This window comes from Tinamus guttatus, unplaced genomic scaffold (genome assembly GCF_059628265.1).
Source record: "Tinamus guttatus ecotype Peru unplaced genomic scaffold, ASM5962826v1 Tinamus_guttatus_pri_ptg001437l, whole genome shotgun sequence".
Classification (NCBI taxonomy): domain Eukaryota; kingdom Metazoa; phylum Chordata; class Aves; order Tinamiformes; family Tinamidae; genus Tinamus; species Tinamus guttatus.
In genome coordinates, this window is record NW_028289971.1 from 12,859 (window position 1) to 30,144 (window position 17,286).

At 63.2% G+C, this 17,286-nt stretch overlaps 1 protein-coding gene across 1 annotated transcript; it reads left to right on the forward strand.

The window, feature by feature from the left end:
• Positions 1–8,666: 8,666 nt before the first annotated feature.
• LOC148590333 (protein phosphatase 1 regulatory subunit 14B-like) lies at positions 8,667–16,434 on the forward strand (the record flags this gene model as incomplete). Its single annotated transcript, XM_088539158.1, has 3 exons — positions 8,667–8,855; positions 13,849–13,932; positions 16,376–16,434. Coding segments are annotated over exons 1-3 (332 nt in total), but the record flags the coding sequence as incomplete, so codon positions are not given.
• Positions 16,435–17,286: the final 852 nt, after the last annotated feature.

Here is a 17,286-nt window from a genome sequence, read left to right on the forward strand (position 1 = left end):
CCCAGGGGACCCCAAAACACCCTGAGGGACCCTAAAGTCCCCCTTGGGGACCCCAAAACCCACCCGGGGGACCCCAAAACCCACCCAGGGTCCCCAAAATCCACCCAGGGGACCCCAAAACACCCTGAGGGACCCCAAAACCCACCCAGGGTCCCCAAAATCCACCCAGGGGACCCTAAACAGCCTGGGGGACCCCAAAACCCACCCAGGGGACCCCAAAACACCCTGAGGGACCCTAAAATCCCCCTTGGAGACCCCAAAACCCACCCAAGGGACCCCCAAAGCTGCCTGGGGACCCCAAAACACCCCGGGTGACCCCAAAACCCACCCAGGGGACCCAAAATCCACCCAGGGGACCCAAAAAACCCTGAGGGACCCCAAAATCCACCAGGGGACCCCAAAATCCACCCAGGGGACACAAAACACCCTGGTGGACCCCAAAATCCACCTGAGGGGACCCCAAATTCTACCCAGGGAACCCAAAACATCCTGAGGGACCCCAAAATCCACTGGGTGACCCCAAAACCCACCCAGGGGACCCCAAAACACCCCAGGGGACCCCAAAACCCACCCAGGGTCCCCAAAATCCACCCAGGGGACACAAAACACCCCAGGGGACTCCAAAACCCACCCAGGGGACCCCAAAACACCCTGAGGGACCCTAAAGTCCCCATTGGGGACCCCAAAACCCACCCAGGGGACCCCAAAATCCACCCAGGGGACCCCAAAACACCCTGAGGGACCCTGAAGTCCCCATTGGGGACCCCAAAACCCACCCAAGGGACCCCCAAAGCTGCCTGGGGACCCCAAAACCCAGCCAGGGGACCCAAAACCCACCCAGGGAAACCCAAAATCCACCTGAGGGACCCCAAAATCCACCCAGGGGAACCAAAATCCACCCAGGGGACCCCAAAACACCCTGAGGGACCCTAAAGTCCCCCTTGGGGACCCGGAAACACCCCCAAGGGACCCCTAAAGCTGCCTGGGGACCCCAAAACACCCCGGGGGACCCCAAAACCCACCCAGGGGACCGAAAACACCCCAGGGGACCCCAAAATCCACACAGGAGAGAGCCCAAATCCCCCCTGGGGACCCCCGAATTCACCCAGGGGACCCCAAAACCCACCGAGGGGACCCCAAAATCCATCCAGGGGACCTCAAAACACCCTGAGGGACCCTAAAGTCCCCATTGGGGACCCCGAAACCCACCCAGGGGACCCCAAAATCCACCCAGGGGACCCTAAACACCCTGAGGGACCCTAAAGTCCCCATTGGGGACCCCGAAACCCACCCAAGGGACCCCCAAAGCTGCCTGGGGAGCCCAAAACACCCCGGGTGACCCCAAAACCCACCCAGGGGACACAAAACACCCCAGGGGACCCCAAAATCCACACAGGAGAGAGCCCAAATCCCCCCTGGGGACCCCCGAATTCACCCAGAGGACCCCAAAACCCACCAGGGGACACAAAACACCCTGGTGGACCCCAAAATCCACCTGAGGGGACCCCAAATTCTACCCAGGGAACCCAAAACATCCTGAGGGACCCCAAAACACCCCGGGGGACGCCAAAACCCACCCAGGGTCCCCAAAACACCCTGAGGGACCCCAAAACCCACCCAGGGTCCCCAAAATCCACCCAGGGGACCCTAAACAGCCTGGGGGACCCCAAAACCCACCCAGGGGACCCCAAAACACCCTGAGGGACCCTAAAGTCCCCCTTGGTGACCCCGAAACACCCCCAAGGGACCCCTAAAGCTGCCTGGGGACCCCAAAACACCCCGGGTGACCCCAAAACCCACCCAGGGGACCCAAAATCCACCCAGGGGACACAAAACACCCTGGTGGACCCCAAAATCCACCTGAGGGGACCCCAAATTCTACCCAGGGAACCCAAAACATCCTGAGGGACCCCAAAATCCACTGGGTGTCCCCAAAACCCACCCAGGGGACCCCAAAACACCCCAGGGGACCCCAAAATCCACCCAGCGGACCCAAAACACCCTGAGGGACCCCAAAACACATGCGGGAGACCCCAAAATCCACCCAGGGGACCCAAAACAACACAGGGGACCCCAAAATGCAGTCGAAGGACCCCAAAATCCACCCAGGGGACCCAAAATCCACCCAGGGTACCCCAAAACACCCCAAGGGACCCCAAAATCCCCCCAGGGGAACCCCAAATCCCCCTAGGGGACCCCAAAATGCCCTGAGGGATCCCCAAAATCCACCCAGGGGACCCCGAAACACCCAGGGGGACCCCAAATACCCCAAGGGACCCCAAAACCCCCAAGGGGACCCCAAAACCCTGAGGGACCCCCACAAGCCCCCAGGGCCCCCCCAACCCCAAAACTACCAGAAACCAACCCAAAACAGCCCCCATCAGGGCCCCCCCCACCGTCCCCAGCCCCAAAATCCCCCCGTTTGGCCCCAATTTCCCTCCCCCCCCCCCTTTTTTATGGGGGCCCCTCCCTGGGGACTTTGACCCCCATAAAATAATTTCCCCTCCCCCCCCGGGGGGGTCAAAGGGCAAACGGGGGGGGGGGAGGGGAACTTCCGGGGACTCCCCCAATGGGCCCAGGTGTCCGGGCCCCCTCCCCCCCCGGCCAGGGAAATTTTGGGCCAAAATGGGTCAAATTTGGGGGATCTTGGGGGGCAGTGCAGATTTGGGGGGGCGGAAGAATCCAATCATTACGGTAAGAAAAAGCCCTCCCCCAAATGGCCTCAAATCCCCGTTTTTGACCCCAAAATGATGGGGATCCGGGGAGATTAAGGGGGATGGTGGGGTGCGGGGGGGGGGGGGGCTTGCAGATTTGGGGCCAAATTGGGGCTTTTTAGGGGTGTAAAAATATACAACAATTTGGAGATTTGTGGGGGCTAAAACGAGGATTTTAAGGTTTTTTTTGGGGGGGGGAGGCATTTTGGGGGGATTTGGGGCATATTTGGGGGTTCCAGGAGTCAGAGTGGTTGTTTTTGAACAAGTTTTGGGGAAAAAAATCTCATTTGGGGGCATTTTGGGGGCAAATGACGGGATTTGGGCCTGCAGGAGGAATTAGGGATTTCAGGGAGGTGATTTGGGGGAAAAATTGGGGTTTCAAATGGGTTTTAAGAAACAATTTAAAGTTTATTGAAATTTTATTTAAAAAATAGTCATTTTTAGGCAATTTTGGAGTGAGATTTAATACTAAGATTCTCAAGTAAGGCAATTTGGGGCAGTTTTGAAAAATATTGAAAAAGATAAAAAAATGATTTTTTTGACATTGAAATAAATTGGGCATTGAATAGCGATATTTTTTATATAATATACAAAATACAGTAATTTACTAACAAATATTTTAAAACAAAACACACTTTTTTTATTAAAAATGGGTTATTTGGGATCAGAACTAGGTTTTTTCAAAAGTTTTACCCTAATTTGGGTAATTTAAACATACTTCGGGGGAAATAAAGAGGATTTTAGGACAATCTGGGGAGTCCCAGAGAGAATTGAATGAGATCAAGGTTTTTACACTTGTTTTTGGGGCGAATTTGGGTGGTTTTTGATCATTTGGGGTATTGTTTTGGGGCAAAAAGGAGCATTTGAGGGTCTCCAGACTGGATTTGGGGACAAATAAGGGTTTTTTGGGGGGACAGGGGGCAATCTGAAGGGTTCAGGATGGATTTTGGGGTGAATTTAGTGATTTTGAGACAATTTGGGGGGAAAATAGGTCATTTTGGGGCGGATTCGGGGATTTGGGGAATGAGTTTGGGCAGAATTTGGGGGTCAGATGAGAATTTGGGGGGGTTTTAAGAATTCTGGAGAGAAATTTGGGGGGACTGGGGACTTTTGGGGTGAATTTATGGACATTTGGGACTTGGGGGCTGAAATGGGTGGGATTTGGGGCAGTTTGGGGGGAATTTGGAGGTTTTGGGGTGTTTGGGGCGGAATTGGGGAACTGGGGGGTTTGGGGGCAAACACATCATTTCGGGAAGGATTTGGGGGCAATGTCGGTTTTTGGAGGAGATTTTGGGGGAGAAAAGGGGGGTTCGAGGATTTGAGGGGGTTTTGGGGTGAATTTGGGGCTTTTGGGGGGTTCTGAGGTGGATTCAGGGGGTGAATTGAGGGTTTTGGGGGGCTACGAGGGTTTTGGGGAGTTTTGGGGGGTACCAGGAGGGGATTTGGGGGGATTCGATGGTTTGGGGGTGAATTGAGGGATTTGGGGGAGATTTTGAGGGAAATTCAGGGGTTTGGGGTCAATTTGGGGGGTACCCGGCAGTTTCGGGGTGGGGGAACCAGAGGGGACCTGGAGGGGAGGATTTGGGGGGTCCCCAGGGGAATTTGGGGGATCCAGGATCAGTTTGGGGGGGTTTGGGGAACGGAGAGGGAATTTGGGGGGTTTCTGGGGGGATTTGGGGGTTCTGGATGGGGATTTGGGGCATTTTAAGGGCATTTAGGGGCTCTTGGGGGGTATTTGGGGGGATTGGGGGAATTTGGGGGATTCCTGGGTGGATTTGGGGGCTCCCAGTTGCATTTTGGGGATCCCCGGTGGATTCTGGAGCCCCCAGAGTGAATTTGGGGGGTTCCCGGGTGGATTTGGGGGTTTCTGGGTGCATTTTGGGGCTCCTGGGGGGATTTGGGGGTTTTCTGGGTGGGTTTCAGGGATCCTGGGGGGATTTGGGGGGTTCTCGGGTGGGTTCCGGGACTCCCTGGAGGGTTTTGGGGCTCCCGGATGGATTTTGGGGGCTCCCAGGTGGAATTTGGGGCTCCCGGGGTGGGGATTTGGGGAGTTCCCAGGCAGATTTGGGGGGTTCCCGGGTGGATTTGGGGGGATCTCGGGTGGATTTTGGGGTTCCCGGATGGATTGGGGGGTTCCCGGGGTGATTTGAGGGGCTTCTGGGGGTGTTTCGGGGCTCCCGGGGGGATGTGGGGGGCTTCCTGGGTGGATTTTGGGGGCTCCCGGGTGGATTTGGGGGTTCCCAGGTGGAATTTGGGGTTCCCGGGTGGATTTTGAGGCTCCCAGGGTGGATTTTGGGGCTCCCGGGGTGGATGTGGGGGGTTCATGCGTGGGTTTCGGGGCTCCCGGGTGGATTTGGGGGGTTCCCGGGGTGGATTTTGGGGCGCCCGGGTGGATTTGGGGGGTTCCTGGGTGGATTTGGGGGATCCTGCATGGATTTCGGGGCTCCCGGGGTGGATTTGGGTTTCCCGGATGGATTTGGGGGGTTCCTGGGTGGATTTGGGGGGTCCCAGGGGGTGTTTCGGGGCTACCAGGGGGATGTGGGGGGTTCCCAGATGGATTTGGGGGTTCCTGGGTGGATTTGGGGGGTCCCAGGGGGCCTTTCGGGGCTCACGGGGGGATGTGGGGGGTTCCCGGATGGATTTGGGGGTTCCCGGGTGGATTTGGGGGGTTCCACGGGGTGTTTCGGGGCTCCCGGGGGGATGTCGAGGGTTCCCGGGTGGATTTCGGGGATACCGGGTGGATCTGGGGGTTTCCCGGGTGGATTTGGGGGCTCCCGGGTGGATCTGGGGGGCTCCAGGGGGTGTTTCGGGGTTCCCGGGTGGATTTGGGGGGTTCCCGGATGGATTTGGGGGTTCCCGGGTGGATCTGGGGGGCTCCCGGGGGTGTTTCGGGGTTCCCGGGGGGATGTGGGGGGTTCCGGGTTGGATTTGGGGGTTCCCGGTTGGATTTGGGGGTTTCCCGGATGGATTTGGGGGTTCCCGGGTGGATCTGGGGGGCTCCAGGGGTGTTTCGGGGTTCCCGGGTGGATTTGGGGGGTTCCCGGATGGATTTGGGGGTTCCCGGGTGGATTTGGGGGGTCCCAGGGGGTGTTTCGGGGCTACCAGGGGGATGTGGGGGCTTCCCAAGTGGATTTGGGGGTTCCCGGGTGGATTTGGGGGGCTCCAGGGGGTGTTTCGGGGCTCCAGGGGGGATGTCGAGGGTTCCCGGGTGGATTTGGGGGCTCCCGGGTGGATTTGGGGGGCTCCAGGGGGTGTTTCGGGGTTCCCGGGTGGATTTGGGGGGGGTCCCGGTTGGATTTGGGAAGTTCCCGGGGGGACGTGGGGGGTTCCCGGGTGGATTTGGGGGTTCCCGGTGTGATTTGGGGGGTTCCCGGATGGATTTGGGGATCCCCGGGTGGATCTGGGGGGCTCCAGGGGGGTGTTTCGAGGCTCCCGGGGGGATGTGGGGGGTTCCCGGTTGGATTTGGGGGTTCCCGGTTGGATCTGGGGGTTTCCTGGATGGATTTGGGGGTTCCCGGGTGGATCTGGGGGGCTCCAGGGGGTGTTTCGGGGTTCCCGGGGGGTGTTTCGGGGTTCCCGGGGGGGTTCCGGGGTTTCGGGGCTCACCTCGTCCCACCGGACAAACTTCGTCCCCTGCTCCAGGGCCGGCGCCACCCGCGGCGCGCCGCCATCGCTGCGCGGGGCCGGGGGCGTGGCCTGCGCCGGGGGGCGTGGCCTCCCTCCGCCGATGGGGCGTGGTCTGGGCCAGGGGGCGTGGCCTCCGCCGAGTCCCCCCCCCGCGTTCGGCCATGGAGGGAACGGCCCCCCGCCTTTGGGGCGTGGTCTCCATGCTGACGTAGTCGGTGGAGGCGTGGTTTGCTGGACGGGGCGTGGTCTCTGCCCCTCCTGGTGCCGCCCCCCCGGTGTACCTGGCTGTGGGGGCGTGGCCTCGCCTCAGGGGGCGTGGCCAGCCCCCCTAACGCTCTGCAAAAAGGGGTGCGGCTCCTTTAAGAGCCGGAAAATGGGGCGCGGGCGCCTTTAAGGGCCGCGAGTTTGGGGTCAGATCCCGCGGGATGCGGCAAATGAGGGCGCGGCCTCTTTAAGAGCCTGGAGATTGGGGGCAGGGCCCCCGGGACGCGGCAAATCCGGGAGCGGCCCCTTTAAGGGCCCGGGAATCGGGGTGCAGCCCGCGGAGATTCCAGGAATAGGGAAGCGGCTCCTTTAAGGGCCGGGAATGTGGGGTCGAACCCCGGGAATGGGGGCGCGGCCCCTTTAAGAGCCTCGAAATGGGGACGCGGCTCCTTTAAATCCCTGGAAAGCGGCGCCCGAGGGCGTGGGAACCCGCGGCCCCTTTAAGAGCCAGGAAGTGGGGGCGGGGGGGGCCCCGGCATCCGGTCCCCCCTCCCCCCCCCCCGCGAAAGGGCCCAGGCGTCCGGGAGGGGGGAGGGGCCGGAGCGGCCGCATTTATGAATGAGGCACCACGTGACCCGCTCTTAAAGCGGCCATGGTCCGGGGTGGGGGCCCTTAAAGCGGCCATGGCCGAGGGCGGCCCCCCTCCTCCCCCCCCGCGAACGCGGCGTTTTAAAGTGCAGTGACGTCAGAGGGGGGAGGGGCGTGATGGGGTGACGTCAGAGGGGGAGGGGCAAAGACACGGGGTGGGGGGGGGAAGGGGGTCGTTTCCGGGGCGGGGCCCTTTAAGAGAGGGCCTTGCCCTCCCGTTGGGGGCGGGGCCTCCCTCGGGGTCCTTTAGGGGGGCGTGGTCGAGCTTGGGAAGGGGCGTGGTCTGCGAGGAGGGGCGTGGCCACTAGCGATAGGAGCCCTCACTCAGGGGGCGGGGCCAGCTGGCTGTCACAAAGGGGGCGTGGTCGCCGTGGGCAGGGGGTGGGGCCCCCAGGCAGGGGGCGTGGCTGCCCCTCTCCATGGAGGGGGCGTGGCCACCCTCAACAGGGAGGGTCCCCGCTGCCCAAATGGGCGTGGCCTACTCGGGGGCCGGACTTGGCCTCACCCAAGGGAGGCGTGGCCTCTTGGTGAGTAGGCGTGGCCTCCTGGCAGGGGGTGGGTGTGGTCGCCGTTTGTGGGGGCGTGGCCTCCCTGAACAAGGAGGGGCCATATGGGGGCGTGGCCTCGTCCGAAGTGGGCGTGGCCTCCTGGCAGGAAGTGGGCGTGGGCGTTTGGTTGCCTTAATGGAGGCGTGGCTGTCCCAGGGGCGTGGCCTCCCTGGGCAGGGTTCGGGGGTGTCCAGAATGCCGTTTTATGGAGGCGTGGCCTCCCCGGATGGAGGCGTGGCCTCTCTGAATGGAGGCGTGGTCTCCTTGAATGGGATCGGGCAGGTGCTTTTAAGGGGGCGTGGCCTCCCTGAAGGGTGTCAGGGGGCGTGGCTGCCTTTAATGGAGGCGTGGCCTCCCTGAACGGGATCCGGGGAGCGCTTTTATGGGGGCGTGGCCTCCCTAAATGGGGGCGTGGCCTCCCTGAACGGAATCGGGTGGGGTGCTTTATGGGGGCGTGGCCTCCCCGAACAGGGGCGTGGCCTCCCTGAACGGTGCGGGGGGGGCGTGGCTACCTTTAATGTGGGCGTGGCCTCCCGCACGGAGCGGGCGTGGCCTCGGCCGCGGTGGGCGTGGCCTCCCGCGGGGAGGGCGGGGCGTGTCCGCGGCGGCACAAGAGCGCGCGGGGGGGGGGGGGGGCGGGGGGCCGAGGGCCCTCCCTGTGGGCGTGGTCTCGGCGCAGGTGGGCGTGGCCTCCCGCGGGGAGGGCGGGGCGTGTCCGCGGCGGCACAAAAGCGCGCGGGGGGGGCGGGGCAGGGGGCGGGGCGCCCGCCGGAAGCCGCCGCGTCGCCGGCCGGAAGCCGCCTCAGCGCGGCGCGGAGGAGACAAAGCGGCGGGGCCGGCGGGGAGGGGGGGGGGGCCGGTCCCGTCCCGGTTCCGTCGCCGGTTCCGGTTCCGTCGCCGGTTCCGGTTCCGGCCCGGTCCCGCCATGGCGGGCGCGGCGCCCGGCGGGGCCCGCGTGGGCTTCGCGCTGGAGGCGGCGGCGGAGGAGGAGGCGGCGGGCGGCGCGCGGCGCCTCGGGAAGGTCACGGTCAAGTACGACCGGCGGGAGCTGCGGCGGCGGCTGCACCTCGAGGAGTGGATCCTGGCGCAGCTCACGGCGCTCTACGACTGCGCGGTGCGGGCGGCGGCGGCACCGTGAACCGGGGGAACCGGGCGGGGAGACCGGGAGGGACCGGGGGGACCGGGAACCGGGGAGGGAGAGCGGGGAAATCGGGAGGGAAATGGGGGAAACCGGGGAGCGGGAGACCGGGGGAACCGGGCGGGGAGACCGGAGAAACCGGGAGGGAAACCGGGGAGACCGGGGGAACCGGGAGGGAAATCGGGGGGACCGGGAGGGACCCGGGGGAACCGGCAGGAACCAGGAGGGACCGGGAGGGACCAGGGGGGACCGGGAGGAACCGGGAACCGGGGGGAGACCGGGAGGGACCAGGGGGAGACCGGAGGGACCGGGGGGGACCCGGGAGGAACCGGGAGGGACCGGGGGGACCAGGGAGGGACCGGGGGGACCAGGGAGGGACCGGGGGAAACCGGGAGGGACCAGGGAGGGACCGGGAGGGACCAGGGAGGGACCGGGGGAAACCGGGAGGGACCGGGAGGGACCAGGGAGGGACCGGGGGAAACCGGGAGGGACCGGGAGGAAACCGGGAGGGACCCGGGAGGGACCGGGGGAAACCGGGACCCGGGAGGGACCGGGGGAAACCGGGAGGGACCGGGGGAAACCGGGAGGGACCGGGACCCGGGAGGGACCGGGAGGGACCGGGACCCGGGAGGGACCGGGACCCGGGAGGGACCGGGGGGGACCGGGAGAGACCAGGGGGGACCGGGAGAGACCGGGGGAAACCGGGAGGGACCGGGAGGGACCGGGAGGGACCAGGGGGGACCGGGGGGGACCCGGGAGGGACCAGGGGGAGACCGGGGGGACCCGGGAGGGACCGGGACCCGGGAGGGACCGGGGGGGACCAGGAGGGACCAGGGGGGACCGGGAGGAACCGGGAACCGGGGAAGGAGACCAGGGAAACGGGATCCTGGGGAAACCGGGAGGGAGCAGGGAAATGGGTGGGAACCCTGGGAGCTGGATGGGGGGACTGGGAAAACCGGGAACCGCGGAGGGATCCCTGGGAATGGGGGGAGATCCCGGGAATGGGGAGGGACCCGGGGAGCGGAGAGACCCCCCCGGGAATGGGGAGACCCCCTGGGAATGGGGGGAGACCCCCTGGGAATGGGGGGAGACCCCTGGGAATGGGGGGAGACCCTGGGAATGGGGGGAGATCCCGGGAATGGGGGAGACCCCCGGGAATGGGGGGAGACCCCCGGGAATGGGGAGAGACCCCCGGGAATGGGGGGAGATCCTGGGAATGGGGAGAGATCATGGGAATGGGGGGAGATCATGGGAATGGGGGGAGACCCCTGGGAATGGGGAGAGACCCTGGGAATGGGGGGAGACCCCTGGGAATGGGGGGAGACCCCTGGGAATGAGGGAGACCCCTGGGAATGGGGGGAGATCCCTGGGAATGGGGGGAGATCCTGGGAATGGGGGGAGACCCCTGGGAATGGGGAGAGATCCTGGGAATGGGGGGAGACCCCCGGGAATGGGGGGAGATCCCGGGAATGGGGGGAGACCCCTGGGAATGGGGGAGATCCTGGGAATGGGGGGAGACCCCTGGGAATGGGGGGAGACCCCCGGGAATGGGGGGAGATCCCGGAATGGGGGGAGACCCCTGGGAATGGGGGGAGATCCTGGGAATGGGGGGAGACCCCTGGGAATGGGGGGAGATCCCGGGAATGGGGAGAGATCCCGGGAATGGGGGGAGATCCCGGGAATGGGGGGAGATCCCGGGAATGGGGGGAGACCCCTGGGAAACCGGGAAGGACCCGGGGACCGGAGAGACCCCCTGGGAACTGGGAATGGGGGAGAGACCCCCCCAAAATCCCCCCATTTCCCCCCAAAACCGTGACCCCTCCCCCCCAGGAATAACCCAATGGGACCCCCAGAGACCCCCAAATTCCCCCAGATTCCCCCCAAAACCGGCTCCTCCCCCCCAAAATCCTAAACCTTGGGGGGGGGGATCGGGGGGGGGGTCACAGGGGGGTTGGGGGGATTTGGGGACATTCTGGGTGGATTTGGGATATTTTGGGGGGATTTGGGGACATCTTGGAATTTGGGGATATTTGGAGCACATTTGAGGACATTTTGGGGGAATTTGGGGTTTTGGGGGATTCTGGGGACATTTTAGGGGAATAGGGGAATTTGGGGACGCTTGGGGGCCATTTAGGGCTATTTTGGGGCCATTTGGGGGGATTTGGGGACATTTTGGGGACATCTTGGATTTTGGGGGAGTTTCAGGACATTTTGGGGGACATTTGGGGATATTCTGGGATTTTGGGGGGGTTGGGGACATTTTGTGGGGATTTGGGGATAATTTGGGGGGAGTTTGGGGTGGATTTGGGGATATTTGGGGGGGATTTGGGAAATTGGGGGACATTTGGGGATATTTTGAGGGGATTTGGGGACATTTGGGGATATTTGGGGGGGATTTGGGGGATATTTGGGGATCTGGGGGCTTTTGGGGATACTTTGGTGACATTTTGGGGGGATTTGGGGACATCTTGGAATTTGGGGATATTTGGGGCACATTTGGGGACATTTTAGGGGAATTTGGGGACGCTTGGGGGCCGTTTAGGGCTATTTTGGGGACATTTGGGGGGATTTGGGAACATTTTGGGGACATCTTGGATTTTGGGGGAGCTTCAGGGACATTTTGGGGGACATTTGGGGATATTCTGGGATTTTGGGGGATTTGGGGACCTTTTGGGGGCTTTTGGGGATATTTCAGGGGGAGTTTGGGATGGATTTGGGGGGATTTGGGGACATTTGGGGTGGATTTGGGGATATTTTGAGGGGATTTGGGGACATTTGGGGATATTTTGGGGGGATTTGGGGATATTTTGAGGGAATTTGGGGACATTTGGGGATATTTGGGGATTTGGGGGATATTTGGGGGGTATTTGGGGATACTTTGGTGATATTTGGGGGGAATTTGGGGGTTTGGGGGGGTTTTGGGGACATTTTAGGGGAATTTGGGGACACCTGGGAGACATTCAGGGCTATTTTGGGGACATTTGGGGACATTTTGGGGGACATTTGGGGATATTCTGGGATTTTGGGGGGATTTGGGAACATTTTGGGGGTTTTGGGAATATTTCATGGGGAGTTTGGGGTGGATTTGGGGATATTTTGAGGGGATTTGGGGACATTTGGGGTAGATTTGGGGATATTTTGAGGGGATTTGGGAAATTGGGGGATATTTGGGGATATTTTGAGGGGATTTGGGGACATTTGGGGATACTTGGGGGGGATTTGGGGGATATTTGGGGATTTGGGGGGCTTTTGGGGATACTTTGGTGACATTTGGGAGGATTTGGGGACATCTTGGAATTTGGGGACATTTGGGGCACATTTGAGGACACTTTGGGAGAATTTGAGGATTTGGGGGGTTTGGGACATTTTAGGGGAATTTGGGGACACTTGGGGGCCATTTAGGGCTATTTTGGGGACATTTGGGGGGATTTGGGGACATTTTGGGGACATCTTGGATTTTGGGGAGTTTCAGGGACATTTTGGGGGACATTTGGGGATATCTGGGATTTTGGGGGGGGTTGGGGACATTTTGTGGGGATTTGGGGATAATTTGGGGGGAGTTTGGGGTGGATTTGGGGATATTTGGGGGGGATTTGGGAAATTGGGGGACATTTGGGGATATTTTGAGGGGATTTGGGGACATTTGGGGATATTTGGGGGGATTTGGGGGATATTGGGATTTTGGGGGCATTTGGGGATACTTTGGTGGCATTTTGGGGGGATTTGGGGACATCTTGGAATTTGGGGACATTTGGGGCACATTTGAGGACGTTTTGGGGGATTTTGGGGGCTTTGGGAGACATTTTAGGGGAATTTGGGGACACTTGGGGGCTATTTAGGGCTATTTTGGGGACATTTGGGGACATTTTGGGGACATCTTGGATTTTGGGGAGCTTCAGGGACATTTGGGGGGACATTTGGGGATATTCTGGAATTTTGGGAGGATTTGGGACATTTTGTGGGATTTGGGGATATTTTGAGGGGATTTGGGGGCATTTGGGGATATTTTGGGGGATTTGGGGATATTTGGGGATTTTGGGGGCATTTGGGATACTTTGGTGGAATTTTGGGGGGATTTGGGGACATTTTGGAATTTGGGGACATTTGGGGCACATTTGAGGACGTTTTGGGGGATTTTGGGGGATTTGGGAGAAATTTTAGGGGAATTTGGGGACACTTGGGGGCCATTTAGGGCTATTTTGGGGACATTTGGGGACATTTTGGGGACATCTTGGATTTTGGAGGAATTTCAGGGACATTTTGGGGACATTTGGGGATATTCTGGGATTTTGGGGGGATTTGGGGACCTTTGGGGGGGTTTTGGGGATATTTCAGGGGGAGTTTGGGATGGATTTGGGGATATTTGGGGGGATTTGGGAAATTGGGGACATTTGGGATATTTTGGGGGCTTTGGGGACATTTGGGGATATTTTGGGGGGATTTTGGGGGATATTTGGGGATTTTGGGGCATTTGAGGATACTTTGGTGGCATTTTGGGGGACATTTGGGGATATTCTGGGAGTTTGGGGGACTTGGGGACCTTTTGGGGGGTTTTGGGGATATTTCAGGGGGAGTTTGGGGTGGATTTGGGGATATTTTGGGGGACATTTTGGGGGGATATATGGACATTTTGGGGGGGAGTTTGGGGTGGATTTGGGGATATTTGGGGGATTTCGGGAATTTGGCGACTTTTGGGGATATTTGGGGGACTTTTGGGGATATTTTGGGGGGATTTGGGGACCTTTGAGGATATTTCGGGGGGATTTGGGGACTTTTGGGGATATTTGGGGACATTTTGGGTGGATTTGGGACATTTTGGGGTGGATTTGGGGACATTTTGGGGGGATTTGGGGATATCTTGGGGGGATTTGGGGGGATTTGGGGATATTTTGGGGGGCTTTGGGGACTTTTGGGTGCCCCCGGGGGGTCTCCCGCTTTGGGGGGGTCCCCACACGCTGCCCCCCCCCAGGAGGAGGAGATCCCGGAACTGGAGATCGACGTGGATGAACTGCTGGACATGGAGAGCGACGGCGCCCGCAGCGCCCGCGTGCAGGTACCGGGACGGGGGGACCCGAAACGGGACGAAACGGGGACGGGGGGACCCGAAACGGCCGCGAAACGGGGACGGGGGGGACGCGAAACCGCCGCGAAACGGGGACGGGGGGACCCGAAACCGCCGCGAAACGGGGACGGGGGGACCCGAAACGGGGCGGGGGGACCCGAAACCGCCGCGAAACGGGGCGGGGGGACCCGAAACCGCCGCGAAACGGGGCGGGGGGACCCGAAACCGCCGCGAAACGGGGACGGGGAGACCCGAAACGGCCGCGAAACGGGACGGGGGACCCGAAACCGCCGCGAAACGGGGCCGAAACCGCCGCGAAACGGGATGGGGGGACCCGAAACCGCCGCGAAACGGGACGGGGAGACCCGAAACGGGGCGGGGGGACCCGAAACGGCCGCGAAACGGGGCGGGGGGACCCGAAACGGCCGCGAAACGGGGCGGGGGGACCCGAAACCGCCGCGAAACGGGACGGGGGGACCGAAACGGGGCGGGGGGGACCCGAAACGGCCGCGAAACGGGGACGGGGGGGACCCGAAACGGCCGCGAAACGGGACGGGGGGCCCCGAAACGGGGACGGGGGGGACCCGAAACGGCCGCGAAACGGGACGGGGGGACCCGAAACGGCCGCGAAACGGGACGGGGGGACCCCGAAACGGGGCGGGGGGACCCGAAACGGCCGCGAAAACGGGGCGGGGGGACCCGAAACGGGGCGGGGGGACCCGAAACGGCCGCGAAACGGGGACGGGGGACCCGAAACCGCCGCGAAACGGGGCGGGGGGACCTGAAACGGGACGGGGAGACGCGAAACCGCCGCGAAACGGGGCGGGGGGACCCGAAACGGCCGCGAAACGGGGATGGGGAGACCCGAAACTGCCGCGAAACGGGGCGGGGGGACCCGAAACGGCCCCGAAACGGGGCGGGGGGACCCGAAACGGGGCGGGGGGACCCGAAACCGCCGCGAAACGGGACGGGGGGACCCGAAACCGCCGCGAAACGGGACGGGGGGACCCGAAACGGGACGGGGGGGACCCGAAACGGCCGCGAAACGGACGGGGGGGACACGAAACCGCCGCAAAACGGCGCGGGGGGACCCGAAACCGCCGCGAAACGGGACGGGGGGACCCGAAACCGCCACGAAACGGGGATGGGGGGACCCGAAACCGCCGCGAAACGGGACGGGGGGACCCGAAACGGGACGGGGGGACCCGAAACGGGACGGGGAGACCCGAAACCGCCGCGAAACGGGACGGGGAGACCCGAAACCGCTGCGAAACGGGACGGGGGGACCCGAAACGGGACGGGGAGACCCGAAACCGCCGCGAAACGGGGCGGGGGGACCCGAAACGGGACGGGGGGACCCGAAACGGGACGGGGAGACCCGAAACCGCTGCGAAACGGGACGGGGAGACCCGAAACGGGGCGGGGGACCCGAAACGGCCGCGAAACGGGACGGGGGGACCCGAAACGGGGACGGGGGGACCCGAAACCGCCGCGAAACGGGACGGGGGGACCCGAAACGGGGCGGGGGGACCCGAAACCGCCGCAAAACGGGACGGGGGGACCCGAAACGGGACGGGGGGACCCGAAACGGGGACGGGGGGACCCGAAACCGCCGCGAAACGGGACGGGGGGACCCGAAACGGGACGGGGGGACCCGAAACCGCCGCAAAACGGGACGGGGGGACCCGAAACGGGGCGGGGGGGACCCAAAACGGCCGCGAAACGGGACGGGGGGACCCGAAACCGCCCCGATTTGCCCCAAAACGGGACGGGGAACCTGAAACTGCCACGATCCGCCCCAAAACGGGGCAGGGAACCCCAGACCGCCGTGATTCACCCCAAGACAGGGCGGGGAACCCGAAACTGCCCCAATTTGCCCCAAAATGCGGCAGGGAATCCCAATTTGCCCCAAAATAGGGCGGGGGGCATCCCAAAACCGCCCCGATTTGCCACAAAACAGAGTGGGGGAACCCGAAACTGCACCGATTCACCCCAAAACGGGGCCAGGGAACCCAAAACCACCCTGATTTGTCCCCAAATGGGGCGGGCAACACGAAAGTGCCCTGATTTGCCCCAAAATGGGGAGGGGGACCCCCAAACTGCCCCAACTCGCCCCCAAACAGGGCAGGGGAGGAACCTGAAATCACCCCGATTCACCCCAAAATGGGTGGGGGGGTCCCAAAACCTCCCTGATTCACCCCAAAACGGCCGCAGGATCCAAATTGGGGGGGGGGGGGGGTTGGGGGGGCCCTAAAAAGGGGGGGGGGGGCTCTAAGGGTGGGGGGGGGCAGAGGAGCCGCAGGGGGGAGGGGGAGGGAAAGGGGGGGCAGCCGGGGGGGGGGATGGAGGGGGGGGGATTTGGGGGGTTCTGGGTTTGGGGGGGGCCCAAATCCAACCCCCCCCCCCCCCCCGTTTCTTCCCCCCCCCCCCCCAGGAGATCCTCGTTGACTGTTACAAGCCCACGGAGGTGGGGGGGGGCGCCCGGACGCCTGGGCCCTTTTTTTGGGGGGGGGGCCCTTTATGGGGGGGGGGGGGGGTCACCCGGACGCCTGGGCCCCTTATGGGGGGGGGGTTCTAATGGGGGGGGGGCATCTAGGACACCTGGGCCCTTTAATGGGGGGGGGGCTTTAATGGGGGGGAGGGGCCTTTAATGGGCGGGGTCCCTTGGGGGGGGGTCACCTGGACACTGGGCCCCTGGGGGGGGGGGTTCAGGACACCTGGGCCCTTTAGGGGTGGGGGGGGGTCCCCCTTTGGGGGGGGGCTCTTTAATGGGGGGGGTCCCTTGGGGGGGGGTCACCTGGACACCAGGGCCCCTGGGGGGGGGGTCCAGGACACCTGGGCCCTTTATGGGGGGGGGGCTCTTTAATGGGTGGGGTCCCTTTGGGGGGGGTCCCTTGGGGGGGGTCACTCGGATGCCTGGGCCCCTTATGGGGGGGGGGGCCTTTAATGGGGGGGGTCCCTTGGGGGGGGGGGGTCACCTGGACACTGGGGCCCCTGGGGGGGGGGGTCCAGGACACCTGGGCCCTTTAATTGGGGGGGGGGTTCCCCCTTTGGGGGGGGGGCTCTTTAATGGGGGGGGGTCCCTTTGGGGGGGGGGGTCCCTTGGGGGGGGGTCACCTGGACACCAGGGCCCCTGGGGGGGGGGGGGTTTCAGGACACCTGGGCCCTTTATGGGGGGGTCTGTTTGGGGGGGGGTCACCCGGATGCCTGGGCCCCTTATGGGGGGGGGGGGGGGCCTTAATGGGGGGAGGGGGGGACACCTGGGCCCTTTAATGGGGGGGGGTCCCTTTGTGGGGGGGGTCACTCGGATGCCTGGGCCCCTTATGGGGGGGGGCCTTTAATGGG